Below are 20281 nucleotides of genomic sequence, written 5' to 3' on the forward strand. Positions count from 1 at the left end.
GCTTGGTCCCTTGCTGGACTTCCTGAATGGATGTGTTTTAGGCCAATTGTGGGAATGGATCTTAGGATGAGGCGCAATTAGGGAGTTGGTCCAATTTGGAAAATTGGGCCAATTATGGGCCTTGTATATTGGGCTTTTAGATTAAGAAATTGGAATTGGGCCTTGGCCCAACTTAAGGAAGGGATGGAATGGACTGTTACCATGTGTTTGGGCCCTTGGCCAAGATTAGTATTCAACTGTTCACTTAGTATTCATTTATTTTGATAGTTTAGGATTCTCGGTGAGTCAGCAGTCGGAGATTCAGTACAGTTCGACATTATGAGGTGAGTTTTCCTCACTATACTTAGGGGTCGAAGGTTCCAAGGCCGGACCATTGGATTAATATATTGGTAGTTGTTGTTATGCTGAGTACGAGTTAGTTATGCATGCTAGTTTGATATGCTAGTCTGGTAGGTCTATAGGGCTACCTGTGATCCTGCCTGATTATCTGTATATGTATTTAGTTGTTACATGTCGACATGTTGTGTGGGTAGGGTTGAGGTTGTACTTCTCCGTGCGGTAACCAACAAACCCTGGAGTATGCAATATATGAGCTGAGGGCCAGGGAGAGCATGCCAGACTCATACTGAGGACTCCTAGGCTTTCCAGATGCGAGCTGAGGGCCAGGGGAGCATGCCAGACTCGCATTGAGGGCTGATCATTTATATTCCAATCTGAGGACTGAAGGGGCAAGCCAGACAAAAGTTGTGGGCTCGAGAGCAAGCCAGACTTATGCTGTAGGCTCGGGAGCAAGCCAGATGTCAGCTGTAGGCATGTAAGGTAAGCTGGACTCATACTGTGGGCTCGTGGGTAATCCAGTCTGTAGAGTTGTGGACCCATTAAATGCTGTTATTATGTGTGTTATTTGTTATGTAACAGTATTTTGGGGGGAACTCACTAAGCTTCGGGCTTATAGTTTTGGATTTTGTTTCAGGTACTTAGGATGATCGCGGGAATGCGAAGGCTTGATCGTGCACCTCCTCACATGTTATGACTTTGATTTCTCGGATACTCTAATATGAAACTATTTTGAGAACATTTTGTAATAAACGATGGTTTTTGAATGCTTGAAAAAGTTTTAAATTTTTATTAATTTCATGGATGTTACAAGTTGGTATCAAAGCCTTGGTTTGAGTGAATTGAAGGAACACTCGTGTGAATCCAGTCTCAAACCAAGGAAAAGATTTTCAAAATGATTTTCAAATGGTTTTCAAAATACTAAGGGAGGATGCAGAGTGTATGATCAGCCGGAGCCACTAAGTAGACTCCAAAATACCATACAGATATTTGATATTGCGATATGTTAGAACAACATGCTAGTGATAGGCTAGGGATCTTCAGGAATTGCATGTTAGAATTGCCTGATTATTTGATGCCTGGTATCTTAGGGTTTTCCTTATATGAAATTGACATCATTATTGTAGTTTCTTAGTGTATGCATCATAGTTGTACATAATTAAGATGTTATAGCCTGAGAATGTTTGGTTTGGCCTTATTTCCTGGTCTTGTTTAATGAAGGGCATAGGGTAGGATCGGATATTAGAATGTCTATAGGGTTCAGCGTTATGTATGACTAGAATACAAGAGTGATGCAGGGTTGGTGGAAGTTTCACGGATGAGTTATGAGGGATCAGTCGGCCAGTTATGAGATATTTAGCCTTCCTCTAGGAGTGAGGATTGAGCGCTCGCCTATGCTTATGTATATTGTTAGGGCATTGTGATGACAACTGAGAAAAATATGGGTAGGTGTGGAAGGTAATATGGGCCCCTACTATTGAAAACATAGGACCCATACGCAAAGCAAGGAAGTCACAACCCCTAGGGCTTCGTTGGGAGTTGGTTCCCCATTGTCTATATGGATTATCTGATATCTTTCTGGTATATTTTCAGTATGGTAGTTACGAGACGATTTGAGGCCGGATCCGGGTCGGTCAGGAGCTGGCAGCTAGGATAGGCCAACATTGAACGAGGATCGCGTCGGGGAGATCATCCGAGAGCAGGTGGTCGAGATTGTCCGGGGTCAGATTCTGGAGATGTTCGGGTCTATTAAGACCGCCATGATGGAGTATTCTGATGACAGATGCCTAACCATTGGTGAGACTGCTGCTGCTTCTGCAGCCTCCGCAGCCGTGGCGACTACAGGTACGGGGATAGGTTGGGCTTTTCAGTACCAGGAATTCGATAACATGAAGCCCCCGACTTTCGATGTGATTCAGGACCCGATCATATCCATGTTGTGGCTATCTGACGTTGAGGGGTGCTTATTCACATGCTCATGTCCTACTGAACAGAAGGTCAGGTGAGCTCTGAACGTACTGCGGTCCGGAGCAAAGGACTGGTGGAGATTGATGACGGGGTCGTACTCTGACGAGCAAAGAGTTGCGGTTACTTGGGATCAGTTCAGGGAGATGTTCCGCACTCGCTACATTCCACGGGTTGAGCAAGAGCGGCTGACACATGAGTTTTTGAAGTTAAGACAGGGTACGGAGTCGGTGACGAAGATCACCCATATGTTCACTGAGGGGGCGATGTTTTGCCCAAAGTTTGCTTCCGAGCAGGCTCAGATGACTCGTTATCTGAGCATGCTCAAGACTGACATCAGACAGTTTGTTGCTACCCAACGATGTGATACATTATTGGAGTTATAGGAGGCCGCTAGGTGGCGTGAGCTTGAGATTGAGTTGCAGTTGAGAGAGCTGAAGCGGTCCAAGACTGCTGATTCTAGGGCTGGAGGTCAGGGCGGCCGCACTAATGGGAAGTGCGGGAAGGCTCATTATGGGATTTTTCAATCTGGTAGCAGGTGCCACAAATGTGGCAAGGAGGGGCATTATGCGAGGGATACTAGCCCGCCCCGGTTCCGAGTGCGAGGATATGTTACCACTACGATCAGATTGGCCACGTGAAGGCCAACTGTCCGTTGGTTGCCACCAAGCCGACGCAGGCTCCCGCGCCAGCTACACTGAGGATTACTAGCGGGAGTCAGGGTAGAGCAGAGCCCCCGAGGGCTCGGGGACGCGCCTTTCAGCTTACGGCCGAGGAGGCCAGGATAGCACTAGATGTGGTAGCTGGTATGTTTCTATCTCTTATCTTTTTTATTGTAATTATTTTATGCTTATATGTTTATACCTATTATTAGGTACATTTTTAGTGAACTCCTTGCCCGCTTTGGTATTATTTGACTCGGGGGCGAGTCGGTCATTTGTCTCTGGATCGTTCAGTAGGGAGTTCGGTTTCCTTGTAGGAGAGCTAGAGTGTCCGTTGCGAGTCTCTATCTCCAACGAACACTGGATTTCTGCTTCTTCAGTTTATCAGGGTTGCGTTCTGGAGATCTTCGGCGTATCCTTCCCGATAGACTTGATTCCCATTCCCACGGGTGATGTATGTCTGATTGTAGGTATGGACTTGCTGAGTCATTTTGGTGCCATGATCGACTGCGTGAGACAGCAAGTGGTAGTTCAAACCCCAAGTGGGGGAGAACTGGTTATCTACGGTGAGGGCACCAGATTAGGTTCAGGGTTTTGTTTAGCTGCCAGGGCTCAACGGTATATTTAGCACGGGTGTGCATGTTATTTGGCGTATGTGGTGGATACGCGGATCAGGGATCAGGTTTTGGTTTCGGATGTTCCGGTTGTCAGAGATTTCGTTATTATGAATTTTAGGGCTACTATAAGATAATATAAAATATAAATTTACATCTTGGGGTTCAGGGTTTATTATTTAATTACTTAATTTTTAAACGAAATGTTACAGTGGTTAATTGGGTCGAAATTGATGATAGTAACCTCAATGAATTGATTTTTTTTTTGTTACAACCTTAGACAGGATTTTGTTGCTAGTCCTGTTTAATCTGTCGATGTCAAACCTGATCAATGGTTTGCATAAATGGGTTTTGGTTTTAGAACAAGAAAGGATGATCTTGGCTATTGATCTTCGTATGCTTTATGTTTACTTTTACTCGGACATTTTTATTTTAACTTGTATGCGCCTATGTGGAATCAAGATTAAGAATCAAAGTCTTGTTAGGAATCAAGAAATTACAAAGTAAAAAGCTTCAAAAACAGTTTGAAGATAAGAAAAGATAGTTAGATGCTGAAAATCAAAGTTTACATGAAGATATTACAAAGCTGTTTTCACATAGGGATGATTTAATAAATCAAATGGAAACAATGTCTGAACACATGGGTGAATTTTTTTAAAGATGATGAGTTATTACAATCCCACATTCTAAATTTACTCTTGTAAGATCTAAATCAATTGGATTTAGGTTAGAGCCATTAAAGGTAAAGTCAATCAACGAGATTACATATAATGAGAAATGTGAAGTACCTAAATTTATTTTGATTCTGGATAAAATTAAAAGAGGTTGTAAACAATCAACAAGACCTTAATCCACTATACTACAATGAAGTTTCTACCATCTGTTCCAAGTAATAGATTTTATTCGTCACAAAACAAAATAGAAGGGTAAAATAATCATTTTTAGCATTCAACACAATCAGTCAGATACATGATCAAACAATATGATTTCAGTCAGAGGCAGATGCAATCAAAGCTACTGACCCAGTCAGGCTCTAACTCAGTCAGATCTTACCCAGTCAATAACTATCAAACAACTCCTAAAACATTACTGAAATTTGATTAATGACCTTTAGTAACGCAAATAACCAAAATCGTAACAACCTTTTACATTGATCCTTTTTGTACTAGTGGTAGGAGTAAAAACTCATCCCTGAATTAGTTTGTTTGGGTGTTAAAGTCCCTTTTGGCTTTTGCTAATCATTGTAATCCATTTTGCTAGCCCATAGATAGTATTTTATAACATTGTCGATTTGTAGACCTTGAAACTCTTGCAAAGTTAATTATCATTTTAATATGCTATAGACTCTTTGTAGATCTCAAAAACTTCTCTCCGATGAGTATTTTTCCTCCAAAAGATGCAATACATAAGCAAATATCATAACTTATCAAACATTAACAATTTTAAGTGGGAATAGTATAATTTTCAAGACCATCGAACTAAATTTTATATCATACATTACATGCTTTACCAATCAAACATGACCATTTAAGAAAGGCCCTCAATGGCTCAATGCTCATAACACTTTTCAATTGTAAATAAGGACTAAAGTTCCTTCTTTTTAGTTTTCTTATATTTAACTTTTAGACCACATTACCTATCCTTAACCAAAATAAATAGAATTTGAGCAACTAATCAACTGCAAGAGGATGAACTAAAAGAACTAGAACTTGATCTCTAGTCTCACGATCTTGGACGCCAAATCCATCTCCATTATGGTATATAAAATGTGCAACTCGAGCCATATTAGTAATATGTTTAATAGATGGGGATAAAGACGTAGATACGTTGTTGATTTGGGTCCATACATCGGTAATCATGCTTTTAATGTACTTCTTCGCAACCTCTTCTGTAACATTTGCTTCGGTCATATGACACATGATTGATGTCGGGGCATCACCTCTGGATAGCTCCGCCTATATATAAATAACAAACTGGCATGCATGTTATATGTGTATTTCCCAAAACTAAAAGTTAAATGCAATATTGACCTGGTGTGTGGACAGTGGTGTATCCAGATTTGAATTTTACTGAGGTCCATTATATAATATAATAAAATAAATAAAAGTAATAAAGTATAATAATATTTAAGGTTCTCTTGATAGCTGAATAAAATTAAAATATAGTGATATTCGTATTTATTGCTTCCTTGAGATTTTCAACAAAAATGATAAATAATTAACTATATAAAAAATGGAAGTAAAAATAAAAATTTTATGTAGAAATTCTAAAATATAGTGATATTCTTAGCGGGATGAAAACTATAACTTTTTTTTCGTCCATTTTTATGTATAATATAGGTGAACTATGTAAAAAATGATAAACAATTATATAAAAGAATAGAAGTAAAAATAAAAAGAGAGCATCAAATAACCACAATGAGGGGAATATTTGAAGCAAATGACCATGAAAAACACAATTTTATAAAATGACCACGAGTTCCGCAGAAAGGGCTCTGCGAAAGTCTTTATGCTCTGAGGAACAAGAAAACTCTCTCAGGAAATGACGTAGCGGGGGAAAAAGACGAAAATAACAATTTAAACCATAAAACTGTGTTTTTAAAAAATAGACTTGGAACAATTCCCCAGAGATACACCTTAAACTATAAAGACGAAATGACGTAGCAGGGAAAAAGACGAAAATAACAATTTAAACTATAAAACTGTGTTTTTAAAAAATAGACTTGGAATTTAGCGAAAAATAAGCTATGTTTTAGCGAAGAACAATTCCCCAGAGATACACCTTTGAAGAACAAATCCGTAGAGAGCATCTCTGTGGAACGATGCACCCTCTACTGAATTAAAATTTTATAACTTTTTTTTTGTCTTTTTCCCCTCTCACGTCATTTCCACGTCATTTCATCTAAGAGTTTTCTTGTTTCTTAGAGCATAAAGACTTCCGCAGAGTTCCTCTTTACGGAAGTGATGGTCATTTTATAAAATTATGTTTTTTTTTTATCATTTGTTTCAAACACTCCCCTACTTTTGTGTAGTTGAAGAATTTTTTCAAATAAAAATGCTCAAAAGAAACTCTAAAAAATTTCCATTTTTTAAGCGGCCAATTAAACTACAACTTTTTTTTTTTTTTTTTGTAGGTGATAGGCAGCCACTTCAAGTAACTCCCACTACCAACATACTAAATTCACCACTACGTATTGATAAACTCCAAGAATATCGTAGTACATAACTAAAATAGTATATAACCTACCTTTGATGTCCCTTGATCGTTGCATAGTCGAATGATCATAGAGGTGTTGTAGACAAGATCATGATTATTTTTCAAAAAATTTATAGCCTCTTCTTGTCGTTCATATAAATCCCAAAAAATGGTATGAATTGATAGCAAAGGGCCACATGATGTTACCCACCCATTGTCTAAATACTCATGTAGACCTGGAGTGTAACCATTATGATACCATCTTGCTTCTGCTAGTAAGCCCTTGCAGAAATCTTTCCACTGGAAACAATAATAAACTTTAATTTCCATTTCTGGTAAATGTATTACATAAAACATAAACTGAAACAACATTTATTATCAAGTGAAAAAGGAGCAACAATTTTTTTACCGCATTTTGTAAATGTGTGTTCACCATATATCCTTTTTCACTCAGAAGTTCGTTTGAAATTTCATCAACAGTATCATATAGAATTTTTACGCAAAACTTCATAGGCTCTGGAAGACGTTCAGTCCCTTCAGTGGCCCACCTGGAATTATATTTATATAAGTTTCATCCAGAGTATCAGGAACGTGTTGTTATAGTACGTAGGCGTACTTACCTTTCGATAATATGCGTGAAGGTTTCCAGTTCATCCAAAGTGCCAAAAACATCATAAACGTCGTCAATAATAAGCACCAAATTGATGACTTTCGTTAAACATTTTCTGAGATATCCATATTGTGGCTCAAAGGCAACTCCCACCGACCATAAGTAACTTTCAACTACCCGATTTCTTGTAAAGCTTAGATTTTTCATAACTCCTACTTTCTCCCACCAACTATTGACAAAAAAGAAGCATAAATTAGGATAGAAATGAGCCTAGGAAACCTGATAAGATTATTTAATAAAAAGTGTCAAGACATGCCACATTTCTGAACTCGGTAGTTTTTGTTTTCAACAGTACTGCATAGGTACCTTAACATATCTTTGAGCTCACTTTGGTGAACGGCTTGAACCATGTTGAAGTTGAGTTTCGCTAGCTTGAGCAAATTGAAATTTGAAGGACTCACTTTCGCATAACCTTGAATGTGACTTCTGATATTGAACCATTCCACTCTCAAATTCAAAGGAAATCTCAATGCATCATATATCTCTTTTCCATGCTCAACATCTAACTGTTGATATACGTTCTTCAAATAAAATGATGCTAAAGCTCGAGCCTTTCCTAATATGTCTTCACCTTCTAAAGCTAGATGTGAAGCCTCAAACAGGCTAACCATTGCTTTTACATTTAAGTTCATGTTTTTCTCGACATTTTCTACAAACCCTTTGAACATACCTGTAGTACGTCAAACAAACAATTGGTATGTTTTATATACAAACAAAGTTCCAATTCAGGGTTTCAAATGAAATTTTTGCTAAGCATAGTTCCAATTTAGTTTTTCTACTTTTTATATATTAACCAAAAGCAAAACATGAGTTGCCCCATCCCCTATATATGCACCTTTTTTCTGCACATTTCCCTTCTAGCTAGTGATCTTTATAAGTTTAATCCACCAAGTTTTTTTAACAGAAAAGAGAAATTTAATCCGCTATGTGTGACAAAGGCAACAACAAGCAATCGAAACCCCATTAGGACGTCAAGGAGCATGACATTTAGTTTGATAATAACGTTTTTACAGGTATCCATATGAGTTTAGAATATTGAACATCCAACTGAGGAACTGATCAAGCAAGAGAAAATTTAGTTGAATAAAGAAAGAATAAAATGACCTTGTTGAATTTTTTGTATGGTCTTCAGTTAGGAATGTTCCGATTCCATTTACTCTAAATAACATATTGAGTGTGTTGAAAGAAATACAATGTTCTGATTTCATTACAAAGGAAGGAGATCACTGTCAAAAACTATATCTAGATATACCAAGGTTTTGAAAACCGGACCGGAGACCGAACCGGTCGTCTTACTGGTTCGATGGTTTAAGTGGTCCAACCGGTCGGACCGGTCTAAAAAACCGGAAAAACCGGATGATGTCATAATTATATTTAATTATATAAAAAATACAAAAAATGAAAAAAATAAATATTTTTTAAAATTTCCGGTTTTGACCGGTTTTACCGGTTCAACCGGACTGGTTTTACCGGTTCGACCGGTTTTTACCGGTTCACACGAATACCGGTTTTTTGGCCTTTAAGAACCGGATCCGGGACCGGTTCCCGGTTGAACCGGTCGAATCGGCCGGTCCGGTCCGGTTTTCAAAACATGGAGATATACTTAACTTAAGTAATCTTAATTGTGTGTCTTGGTATTTAAAGAGTTATGTCTAATATATATTTATTTATTGATAGGGTTAACCAAGGATCTATCACTTCCATATCCATTCTTAGCACCTATAATTACTATTTCTTTCGTCCCAACCTATACAATTGTATAGTACGCATTTCTTCATGCCAACTTATACAATATATCGTGTAGTACGTATGAGACGATGGAGCTTCATGGTTTTTGAAAGGTTGGAGATAGAGGTAAGCGGCTAGTTACTATTAAAATTCTAATGCCAATGCTAAGAGTAGAAATGATATGGTTAACTGTGCAGAAAAAGATAGAAAGTTGGTCATCTATAATGCAAGTTGTATAGGAGTTGAACAAGGTGACAACTAGGATTAGGATTAAATAAATGTTTAATGGAGTGTGGGTGAGTGAAGTTGAATGGAGGTATTGAATGATCATTCAACTCTCGAATAGGGGTGGAATAGGAAGAGTAAATTACATGGTGATTATAATTGAATATGTATTTAATAGATTATGGGTGTTAAAAATAAAGTTGAATAAGAATAGATGATGTATCAATTCCATGAGGTTTATAAAGTACGAGGAAGAAAATAAAAAAAGCTAAAGATAATAAATCTATATTGGACATATAGTCCATTCTAAAAGACTTGGAAAAAAAAACGATTATTAAAATTTAAAATAACTCGGTGTAATTTAAGGACAACTACAAACTGAATAATGAGTGGCCAATGAAAGTCTAGAAGCATAATCTCAAGGTCTCAAGACATCATTAGGTAACCTCATGCCACATCAGAGTGTACCTTGAGATAATTTTTTTTTTCATGTTTAATATTATATATATTGCATATAAAAATATGATCAAAATATGATAAGATTTTGCAGCTAAAGTTCAATATAACCGGCATATTAACTATGGGTGTACCTTGGGAAATATTGAACCCATGCAACCTCAATATCCTAAAGCAAAGAGAAGTGCCATAAAGATCCGATTCTATGTTGACATTGCCGTTCTCATCGTTAAATGATTGAAAGCTATCTATAATTCCATTTATTTCCTTCTGGAAATAGGTTATCAACCCTAACTTCTCAACGTTATCTATTAGCTCTAACTTCGCCACAGGTTCCAAGGTTTCAACAAATAAACTCTTAACTTCTTCTCTGGCCTTCTGGACTTGTAGTCTATATTCTTCTTCCTGCATACAAAAAAGCTTTCTAGAACTCTATTTTGAAAAGGTAATCAAGGATAAATTTTCATACAGAAAGATAGGGATTATTACATGAAATTCGGATTTGAGAGATTGTAGGAAGTCGTAATTCCAAATGTTTGGTTTGTAATCAGCAGAACGCCTTTCAGAACATTGATTGATGATTCCAATCGCCTCAGTGGTCATGTTCAATTGTTGTTTGTGCAAACGTCTATGTATCTTATTTACACTACTAGATACATGCATGAAACAAGTAACACCCAGGATGATATTTATAGTAGCGTCAGGTTTATTAAACTGTGTAATAGTCTGCATGGTTAAACAGTGGTTCGGGGTGGGCCAGTAGATAACTAGTGCATTATTTTTGTTGAAACGTGGAATATATGGATCATGCCGGTTTGTATATCTTTTCTTATTTTTATTTATTTAATTTCCTATTCACAATCTGTCTAACATGTATAAATGTATTTTAACGTGGAAAACATATACATAAGAAGAAGATAGGAAAATACTTATTTATAAGATATCTGGGCATTTCGCTGTCAAAAATCAAAAATTGAACATTACAAGAAAAATCAATAACTGCCAATCTGTTATACGTGGAAATGTTTGTCACCTTTCGCGTTTGGTGTTAATTCTTCTAAAACATTCCTTGAAGGGCGTAGCCATATAGGTGGACCACTCACACAAATTTGAGATTATATATATATATATATATATATATATATATATATATATATATATATATATATATATATATATATATATATGATCGGGTGAGGACTCTTTTTTCGGTGACTACTCATGAGGACACTTTAAAAAAATTAAAAAAAAAAATACAAATAATAAAATCGAGCATAATACAATATCGGAGAGAAAAATAATTGGAAATTTTTTTTTGCATCATTAAAATTGAAGCATTGATCATTTTTATGATCCATGATTCAATTTTAATGATCTAAAGTTTTTTTTCCAATTTTTTTTTCTCTGCGATATAGTACTATGCTCGATTTTATGATTTGTATTTTTTTATATTTTTTTTTCAAATTTTTTAAGGTGTCCTCACGAGTCCTCACCGAAAAAAAAGTCTTCACCGGAACCGGGCCTATATACATGTGTTTATATATATATATATATATATATATATATATATATATATATATATATATATATATATAATGAATTAGAGTTGTGATATGGCATGTCCCAATATATTGTTGCACATGTCGATTAAACGCCATTTTAGATTATTTTAATAATGTGAGACAACATCGTGTGCAACTTAAATAAATAATTTAGTTTAGAATACACTTATAGTTGCATTTTACTATCGTTTGAAGAATTTGACCACTCATTTATATTTTGTAAATTATTTGTCCACGCTTAAACAAAATCCTGACTACGTCACTACCTTGCTTATCATTTTCATATGGATTTGCATACTAGGTCGACAATAAGTTGTAGTCTATATGATGTCAGTTGTGAAATCTACAGAAAAATCCCGAACTTTTTGGAAAAGTTTCAAAAAAGTCCTAAAACTTTTTTTTGAACAAAAAAGTCCAATTATTTTGATAAAATCATATAATCTGTCATTTACTGTTCAAATATAAAATTTTTTTTTTGTTAATTTGGGCAAAATGGTAAATAATCGGGACTTTTCTCTTACAAAAAACTTTTAAGGCTTTATTAAAACTTTTTTCTAAAAGTTTGAGACTTTTTTTATAGATTTCCCGATTTATGTTTAATCGGAGTTTAAATTAAACTGCAAAATATGGAAAAGATAACTATTTGTATTTGTTTTTTCTGTGATCAATTGATTTAGTATTTAAATATACTTCTTGATTCACTATTCGTTTTTAATTCTATAATAGTGATAATCACACACGACTAAATATAGTTCTAAAGTGATGCCCAAATAAGTAAAAGGTAAGATGTCATCAATACATCTAGTAGAGTGCCTTTTTCTGTTTATTATTGGGTCCAAAGGTTTTAATGTTGCTGTTGAAGAGGTTAAAGACATACTAATATGCCAAATGACTTTCCTATAGGATACAATACAAGAATATATATATATATATATATATATATATATATATATATATATATATATATATATAGAGAGAGAGAGAGAGAGAGAGAGATACAGCTCTAACGGGCCTATTCACAATATACAATAATGAGTTTTGTTTAACTCCCCCCCCCCCCCCACCCCCGCACAGTTTAAACAGGGATATGAACGATTAAACTGGATCGAAAGCCTGAAAAAAGGGATGACGGATGTCCTTTGGTGAAGATGTCGGCATACTGAGCAGAAGAAGGCACATGAAGTACACGAATTTGCCCCCCGAGCAACTTGGTCACGAACAAAATATATATCAATCTCCATGTGTTTTGTTCGTTGATGATTAACCAGATTTGCAGACATGTACAAAACACTGATGTTCTCGCAGTAAACGATGGTTTCTTTGGTTGTTGGGCAGCATCGCTCACATAGCATATTACAGATCCAACTTGTTTCTACAACTGCATTGGCAACCCCTCGATATTCGGCCTCCACGTTGGAACGAGAAAAACATGTTGGCGTTTGGAGGACAAAGAGATGAGGTTGTCTCCAAGAAAAACACAATACCCGAATCTGGAGCGACGTGTAGATGTGCATCCCCCCAGTCTGTCAGAATAGGCAAGAAGATTGGTATTGGGGGATATGTGAATTTGAAGACCATGGTCAATAGTGCCCCGAATGTATCGAATAATACGTTTGAGAATATGATGGTGTTGCTCTCAATAATTGTGCATGTAGAGAAAGATTTTCTAAACAACAAAGGCAGTGTCAGGTTTGGTAAAAGTCAGGTACAGAAGAGCACCAACAAGACTGTGATATAGAGTGGGATCCGAGACAGGAGGTTCGGTTGACCGAAGCTTGTGTAGAGGTTTAGCAGGAGTCCGACATGGATTACAATTCAACATTTTTGCTCGTTCCAAAATATCGGTAGCATACTTTCGTTGTGATAGGAAGAGACCTGTATCTGATCGAATTGCATATATACCAAGAAAATAGTTAAGTTGCCCGAGGTCAGTCATGGAGAACTCATGACTAAGCGAAGTGATGATTTGCTGAAGAAGAGGTATGGTAGAAGCTTTCAGAATGATGCCATCTGCATATAGAAGTAGATATGTTATGGTTCTCGTAGTTTGCATGATGAAGAAAGATGGATTTGTACGAATTTGCTGAAAACCAATGTTGGTGGGTTGTTGAGTAAAGTGATGATACCAGGCCCTGGGGGCCTGTTTGAGACTATAAGGAGATTTCTGAAGTAGGCACACATGATCAGGGTGAGGTGGATCACGAAATCCAGGATGTTGCTGCATGTAGACCGTTTCTTGAAGTTGACCATGAAGGAAGGCATTTTTTTTCTTCAAGCTGGTGAATTGGCCAGTTGTGTGAGACGGCCAGGCTATGAATAGTACGAATCGTTGCTAGTTTAACAAACGAGCTAAAAGTCTCATCACAATCCACTCCTGGCAGCTGACTGCGCCCATTTGCTACAAGTGTAGCTTTATATCGAGAGAGTGTACCATCTGCATGAAACTTGTGACGAAAAAGTCACATAGACCTGATAATATTGACCCCTGGAGGTCGTGGTACAAGTTGCCAAGTATCGTTAGTCATAAGAACATTAAGTTCATCATTCATGGCTTTTTTTTCTAGTTAAGGTCCTGTAAAGCTTGTAAGTGAGACGGGGGGATAGGGGAGATAGAGTTAATATGGAGATTAATTCGATGGATCAGTTTATGAATGTTGCTTTGAGCCCGAGTTTTCATGTGATGAGTGGGTAGAGGAATAATTGGTTCATGAGGAACCGTGTTAGTGGATGATAATGATGATGAGGGAGAGACCGATGATTGGTTAGATGGAGATGAGGAAGGTTGATCCGATGATGGAGAGGAGTCTGAAGGAGGAGGAGATGGTGGGAGGGTAGGGGTAGTGGTAGGGGAGGTGGTGTGTTGAGATGATTGGAATTAGTTATGGTAGTCAAACGATGATGATGGCATGGAAAGAGTGTTAAGAGAATCATAAGATGGTGGTTCGGTGGGTGTTACAGATTTAATAGTGAAATTATTTCCATCAAATGTGACATGATGGGATATGATGATTTTGCGGGACTCAAGATGAAGACATCGATAACCATGGTGATTAGAGGTGTAAATGAGGAAAACGCAAGGAGACGAACGATGATATAGTTTGTGAGGGATGGTGAGATGAGGATAACATAGCGAACCAAACTCACAAAGGTGAGTATATGTAGGGTGAGTTTGGAAGAGGTGGAAGTGAGGTGTGTCATTTTGAATTGAGGTGGACGGAAGGATGTTTAGTAGGTAGGTGGTCATGTGAAGAGCTTCCACCCAATAGGTGGGAGGCATGTGAGATTGAAAAAGAACGGAACAGACTACGTTATTAATTGTGTGCAACATTCGTTCTGATTTACTATTTTGTTGGGAGGTGTGGGGGCATGAGAATCATAATTGAATGTCGTGAGTAGCAAAATGGTCAATAAATAGTTTGTTATCGTATTTGCCTCCATTATCACATTGGAAAGCTTTGATGGTTTTACCAAATTGGTTATTGATGTATTTTGAAAATAATAGAAATTTAGCAAACACATCAGATTTTTGTTTGAGTGGGTAGACCCAAAGGTAATGAGAGTAAACCACTAATGTCAGCAATGGGTGAAATCCAAACATCAGAGTGAACAATATCAAACATGTTGGAAGCAATATTTTTTAAAACATCAAATGGAAGGTTAACATGTTTGCCAAGTTTACATGAATGACAAATACCATCAAAATTTGTTTTATTACAAGAAATAGATTTATTGGAAAATAAAGATTGCAAAGCTTTACTGTCAGGGTGACCAAGACGTTGGTGCCAAATAGAGCGCCTTGAGGAAATGTGGACTTGAGGTATGGATGGAAGAACCGGATACAGAGGGCCATCAGTATCACATCCGATTAAAGGTTGCTTGGTCCTGTAATCCTTGACAGTAAAACCAAAATCGTCAAATTCAATAGGGAATTTGTTTTGACGGGTGAATTTACGAACTTAAATGAGATTTTTTATAATGTTGGGTGTGATAAGTATATTATGAAGGTGAAGTGGGCGATGTACTGTATTTAAAGGAAAAGAAGAGTGTCTGGTGTTAGTTACAGAAATAGGAGACCCATTACCGACTAAAACCGAATGATAATTGCTATTATGACTAAGAGTTCCAAGTATACCTTCATTTGCATGCACGCGATCGGTGGCTCCCGTCTCCATTATCCATTCGTTTTGTGGTTCGTGAAGTGACATGGATGAGAACATTTACATGAGAGATGTTGGTTGTTGAGTCCCGAACCATTCCCAAGGTGGAGGAATATTTCTTGAATTTTGAGAGCTAAAATTCGGCGCTAAAAAATTTCACGAGGCTACAGTGGAGGCGTGGACTTGAGGCTGCAGAGGAGGTGGGCCTAGAAGCCCATGTTAGGGATGTTGCATCCTGTTGGACCAAGTTTGATTGTTAGGCCTGTTGGACCATTGAATCTGGGCTGGTGGAAGAAATAATACCCAACCATAAGGTTGGCCTGTCGACTGCGATGGAAAAACGGGAGCAACCGGATGCATTGCTGCTTGCGTCGCCTGGTGAGAGTGTTGTGACTGACCGTCGTGTTACTGTTGGCGGTCTCTTGGCTGCTGATGGCGGTCATTTCGACAGTCGGTCCGGTGAGTATTGTTTCCCGATGTCGTGTGCAAAATAGCAGGGGATGATAGATGTGTTGAATGTACTGGAACAGTTGGAGCACGCAATTGAGAAAAACGTGATTCTTCCAAAGCGAGAATTGAATGTGTTTCTGAAAAATAGGGAAATGGGATGCGATCGTGAAATACTGTAGCAATATTTTCAAACCGTATGGAGAGACCATTTGTAACATCCCAAAATTCAAGGCCAAAAATTTCGTTTTGATTACGTTATAATATAAAACCATCAGTAATAAAACATTCATATTCATATCTCATGTCAACCAAATTGTCAATAATCAAAGCATTTTATCATAAAACCATATCAGAGTGTAATCCCAAAGATCTCATGTGCGAAAAATATAGTGTGATGCGCTGCGATCAAGCCAGCTACTTTCCTTGGAAAACAAGCACCTGAAACCACAACTATAAACTGTAAGCACGAAGCTTAGTGAGTTCCCCCATCATACCACATACCACATAATACCATCGGTATCTTTCAACCGGTAGCTGCGATCGGTATCTTTCAACCGGTATCTGCCATCGGTATCTTTCAACCGGTAACCGGGGACTATTTCACCCCTACCACCATCGCATAATAATATATCATAAACATACTGATCACATACTAACATCATAACACACTGATCACATACTAACATTATAACATATCGATCACATACTAACATCATAACATAATGATCACATACCAACATATCATAAACAAACAAATAAGCATTGCATGGGTTCTGTATACCCCTTCGGTATCTTTCAACCGGTAACCGCCATCGGTATCTTTCAACCGGTAATCCGCCATCGGTATCGTAACTGTCATCGGTATCTTTCAACCGGTATCCGCCATCGGTATTTTTCAACCGGTAACCGAGGACTATTCCACCCCCACCACTATCATATAATAACATGTCATAAACATATTGGTTCCATGATAACATAACATACTGAATCACATAATGGCATATCATAACCATACTGGTCACTTAATAACATATCATACATGGGTTCTGTCTACCCCTTCGGTATCTTTCAACCGGTAACTGCCTTTGGTATCTTTCAACCGGTAACCGGGGACTATTTCACCCCCTACCACTATCACATAGTAACATATCGTGATCATACTGCTAGGCATGCATGGGTATTATCTACCCCTTCGGTATCTTTCAACCGGTAACTATGGGCTATATCACCCCTACCACTACTAACACATATGTCATAGCATCCTAGCACATAAAGCATATCAGATAACAACACACCAGATAATTATCACAAAGACAATTATCTAACAAATAACTCCTACTAGTGGGTCGGCATTGTGGCCGTAGACCCACTCCTACTGGAAGGTAACTCACCTCGCACTGCTGAAGTCCCGAAGACTCAACCCCATACTGCTGACGTCCCGCAGACTCAACCCCAGCTACTGGATGACAGATTCCCGGTCTGTCAATATCAAAACATCACCCAATTAATAATTGGGTTCCACTACATAACCATAAGTACATGCTTTGGGTAATTACTACATTACCCCTAGCTTGGCTTATTCAAGCCCAAAGCCTAATTCATAGGCCCAAAGTCGACTAGGACTCAAAGCCCAACATATGGAAAATTGGGCCCAAGCCTATACATGACCTTATTCTAAGGCCCAACATCATATATAATCACTAAGGCCCAGACTATGGCCCATCTATGGCCCAATTTTCCAAATTGGGCCCAAACCCCTTACATGGGCCTTACCCTAGGCCCCTTAAATATTCTAGTCCATTTGCTTGACTTTGGATGGCCCATTAATAACGTAATCATCAAGGCCCAATAGAAGGCCCAACAATACACCCATGTGAAATTAGGGTTTCACATAAAATGACGATTAGGGTTAAGTGTTTCTCACTTAACCCTGTAAGGACTTAATCCATTAAGTCCATCATTCTTCTAAATGAGTCATATGGTGTGATTGGGCTTAATCACACAATTCCATTATTCCAATGGCCCACAATTGGGTCTCAATAAGTCCAAGCCCATAAATCCAATATTAGGGTTTTCTAAACCCTAATTAGGGTTTCCAACCCATCTTAGCCCAATAGGCCCATTAATTAAGTCCTTGGATCCATTAGGGTCCATTAAGCCCATTAGACACATGTTTGGGATTTTATGCCCATTAAGCCTCATTGGGCCCATTAGGGTTTCAAGGCCCATTAGGGTTTTAGTCCCTTGACCAAACATCCCCAAACTAGCAATCCCAACACAACTAAGCACACCGCCACCCGACACGGCGGACGGTGGCGGCAGGAGGCGGCAGCCACCACCCTAAGGTGGTGGTTTTCAATTTCATTTCATTATTCCATTTCCAATTACATCTTACAAGGATAAAACTCAAGTAAAAACACACCATGTCACTAAGATAAACACACACATGGCGGCACATGGTGGCAGCCGACATGGCGGTTATTCCTTTAGGTTCTCCGATCAGCAACCACACACACACGCTCCAGAAATACGACACCAAACACATACTCCTACACGGTTCTGATTTGCTCACATGATCCAACCATCGATCAAGCGGCGTCCGGCGGCGGTAGCGAACTTACAAGTGGCGGCAGCACCCACCATGGCCGGCTGCCATGGTGGTTCTTCACAGTTACTCGACCAGAACCCCACCAGCACCATAAGGCCTTTAACAGCAGCTCCCGAAAACTAACGTCATGAGTTCCTGCACCCACAAGGTGGCGACGGGTTAAACAGAAGAAGAGTAGAAGAATAGCGGCGGCAGCGACGGTGGTTTAAGGCAGCAACCAATAAGCGAATAGCAGCGGCCTTCACGAACGAGTTTCCCGATCTCTTCGTGCCTCTCGGACTTCGCCGGCGACAGAATAGGGTAGCTACTCAGTGGTCCTTTGGTGGTGGCGATGAGATGACGGCTGAGAGAGAGAGAGAACTATAGGGTTTGCGGCTGAAGGAGGAAAAGGGAATGGGGTGCGGCCGACCTTCTCTTAGAGTTAGGGTTTGGCAACCCTTAAATACCCACTCCATTTAAATGTTCACCATAATGACCAAAATGGTCCCTCCAGCTCCTATTTATTTCAAAATAGGTCCATATTTTACCTTTTTAACCCTGTCTCTTATAACCCTTTACAAATCAAGTCCAAAACTACCAAATTGCCCCTTAGCCTCCAGAATCTCTTCAAAATAAATTCCAAAACTACTTTTTAACCCCCGAATAATCAGATTTATAATGTTTGGCTTCCCAAAACCAACATCCCAATACTAACATAGATTTAGGGCAATTATTCGTTTATTAAAATTTTATCTATTTATTTATTAATTAAACTGGGTGTTACAACTCTCCCCCACTTAAATTAGATTTCGTCCTCGAAATCATTCCTTACCATTACTTACACGCCCAATCACTCTAGCAACATGGTCACCCTTCTGGCACACCCTAGCCTTCCCAGGGTAGCCGCGACCAATCTTCGCAAAGCCCTAATATCCGTAGGTGAACGTACTTCTCGCAACAAGATCACACCCACTTCATTTGAATTCTGCTGTCTCGGGATGGTCTGAATCCCTGCCAGACCACTCTTACCGAATCATCATCGTTGAATCTACTCTGATTATGCCTCAACTGGCTACTCAACTTCTGATAACCTGAGGTTCCCACTATAAACAGGATCACAGACCTGATTATCCTTGCATACCACTAATACTTGGCCAAGGCTCAGATACTCCCGCTGTGAGTGACTTGTCACTCCCCAAATCATCTAACCATCCGTGTGTACTTGCAACCTAAAACACGAATACTAACACTGCCAAACGCAGAAATTGCTTGAACACTGAACTGCCTGAGGCAGTATGTTGCCACATGGCTACTTCCAAAATCTAACGAGACCTCCCTGGTCTCTATTCGTTCACCCATCATCTGAAATACCGGGTCCCGGCCCGCCTGCGGAGTCAAAGGACTCCCTACTTAGTCGCCTCCCACGACTTCTGAACGAAATCCTTCTCTGGAACTAGTTGCCACTAGTTATCATGCTAGTGTGACTCTACTACTTTCTGATCTAACCGATCGGGTCCATGCGTCGAATCCTGTCATCATCAAATCCAAGACTAAAAGTGATTGCTACCTGACCACTAGTAGCCTTATATCACAAGCAATCTTATACAGTCCATTACTTTCCTGATCCCATAACTGTAGTGGCGCTACTACAGTCTTATCACTAGATCAAACATA

General features: G+C 38.6%; 1 protein-coding gene across 1 annotated transcript; it reads right to left on the minus strand.

Annotated features, from left to right (window-relative positions):
* Positions 1-5030: 5030 nt before the first annotated feature.
* LOC145107245 (alpha-farnesene synthase-like) lies at positions 5031-10496 on the minus strand. The gene is made up of 7 exons (XM_079044089.1): positions 10341-10496; positions 9986-10256; positions 7749-8112; positions 7393-7611; positions 7182-7320; positions 6824-7072; positions 5031-5532 (listed from the first exon to the last, which is right to left on the minus strand). Exons 1-7 carry the CDS (start codon positions 10452-10454, stop codon positions 5248-5250), a joined length of 1641 nt encoding a protein of 546 aa, XP_078900215.1. The 5' UTR covers positions 10455-10496; the 3' UTR covers positions 5031-5247.
* Between the last annotated feature and the right edge of the window lie 9785 nt (positions 10497-20281).

Source organism: Lactuca virosa, chromosome 4, assembly GCF_052849685.1.
Source record: "Lactuca virosa cultivar CGN04683 chromosome 4, Lactuca_virosa_CGN04683_v6, whole genome shotgun sequence".
In the NCBI taxonomy this organism is placed as follows: Eukaryota; Viridiplantae; Streptophyta; class Magnoliopsida; order Asterales; family Asteraceae; genus Lactuca; species Lactuca virosa.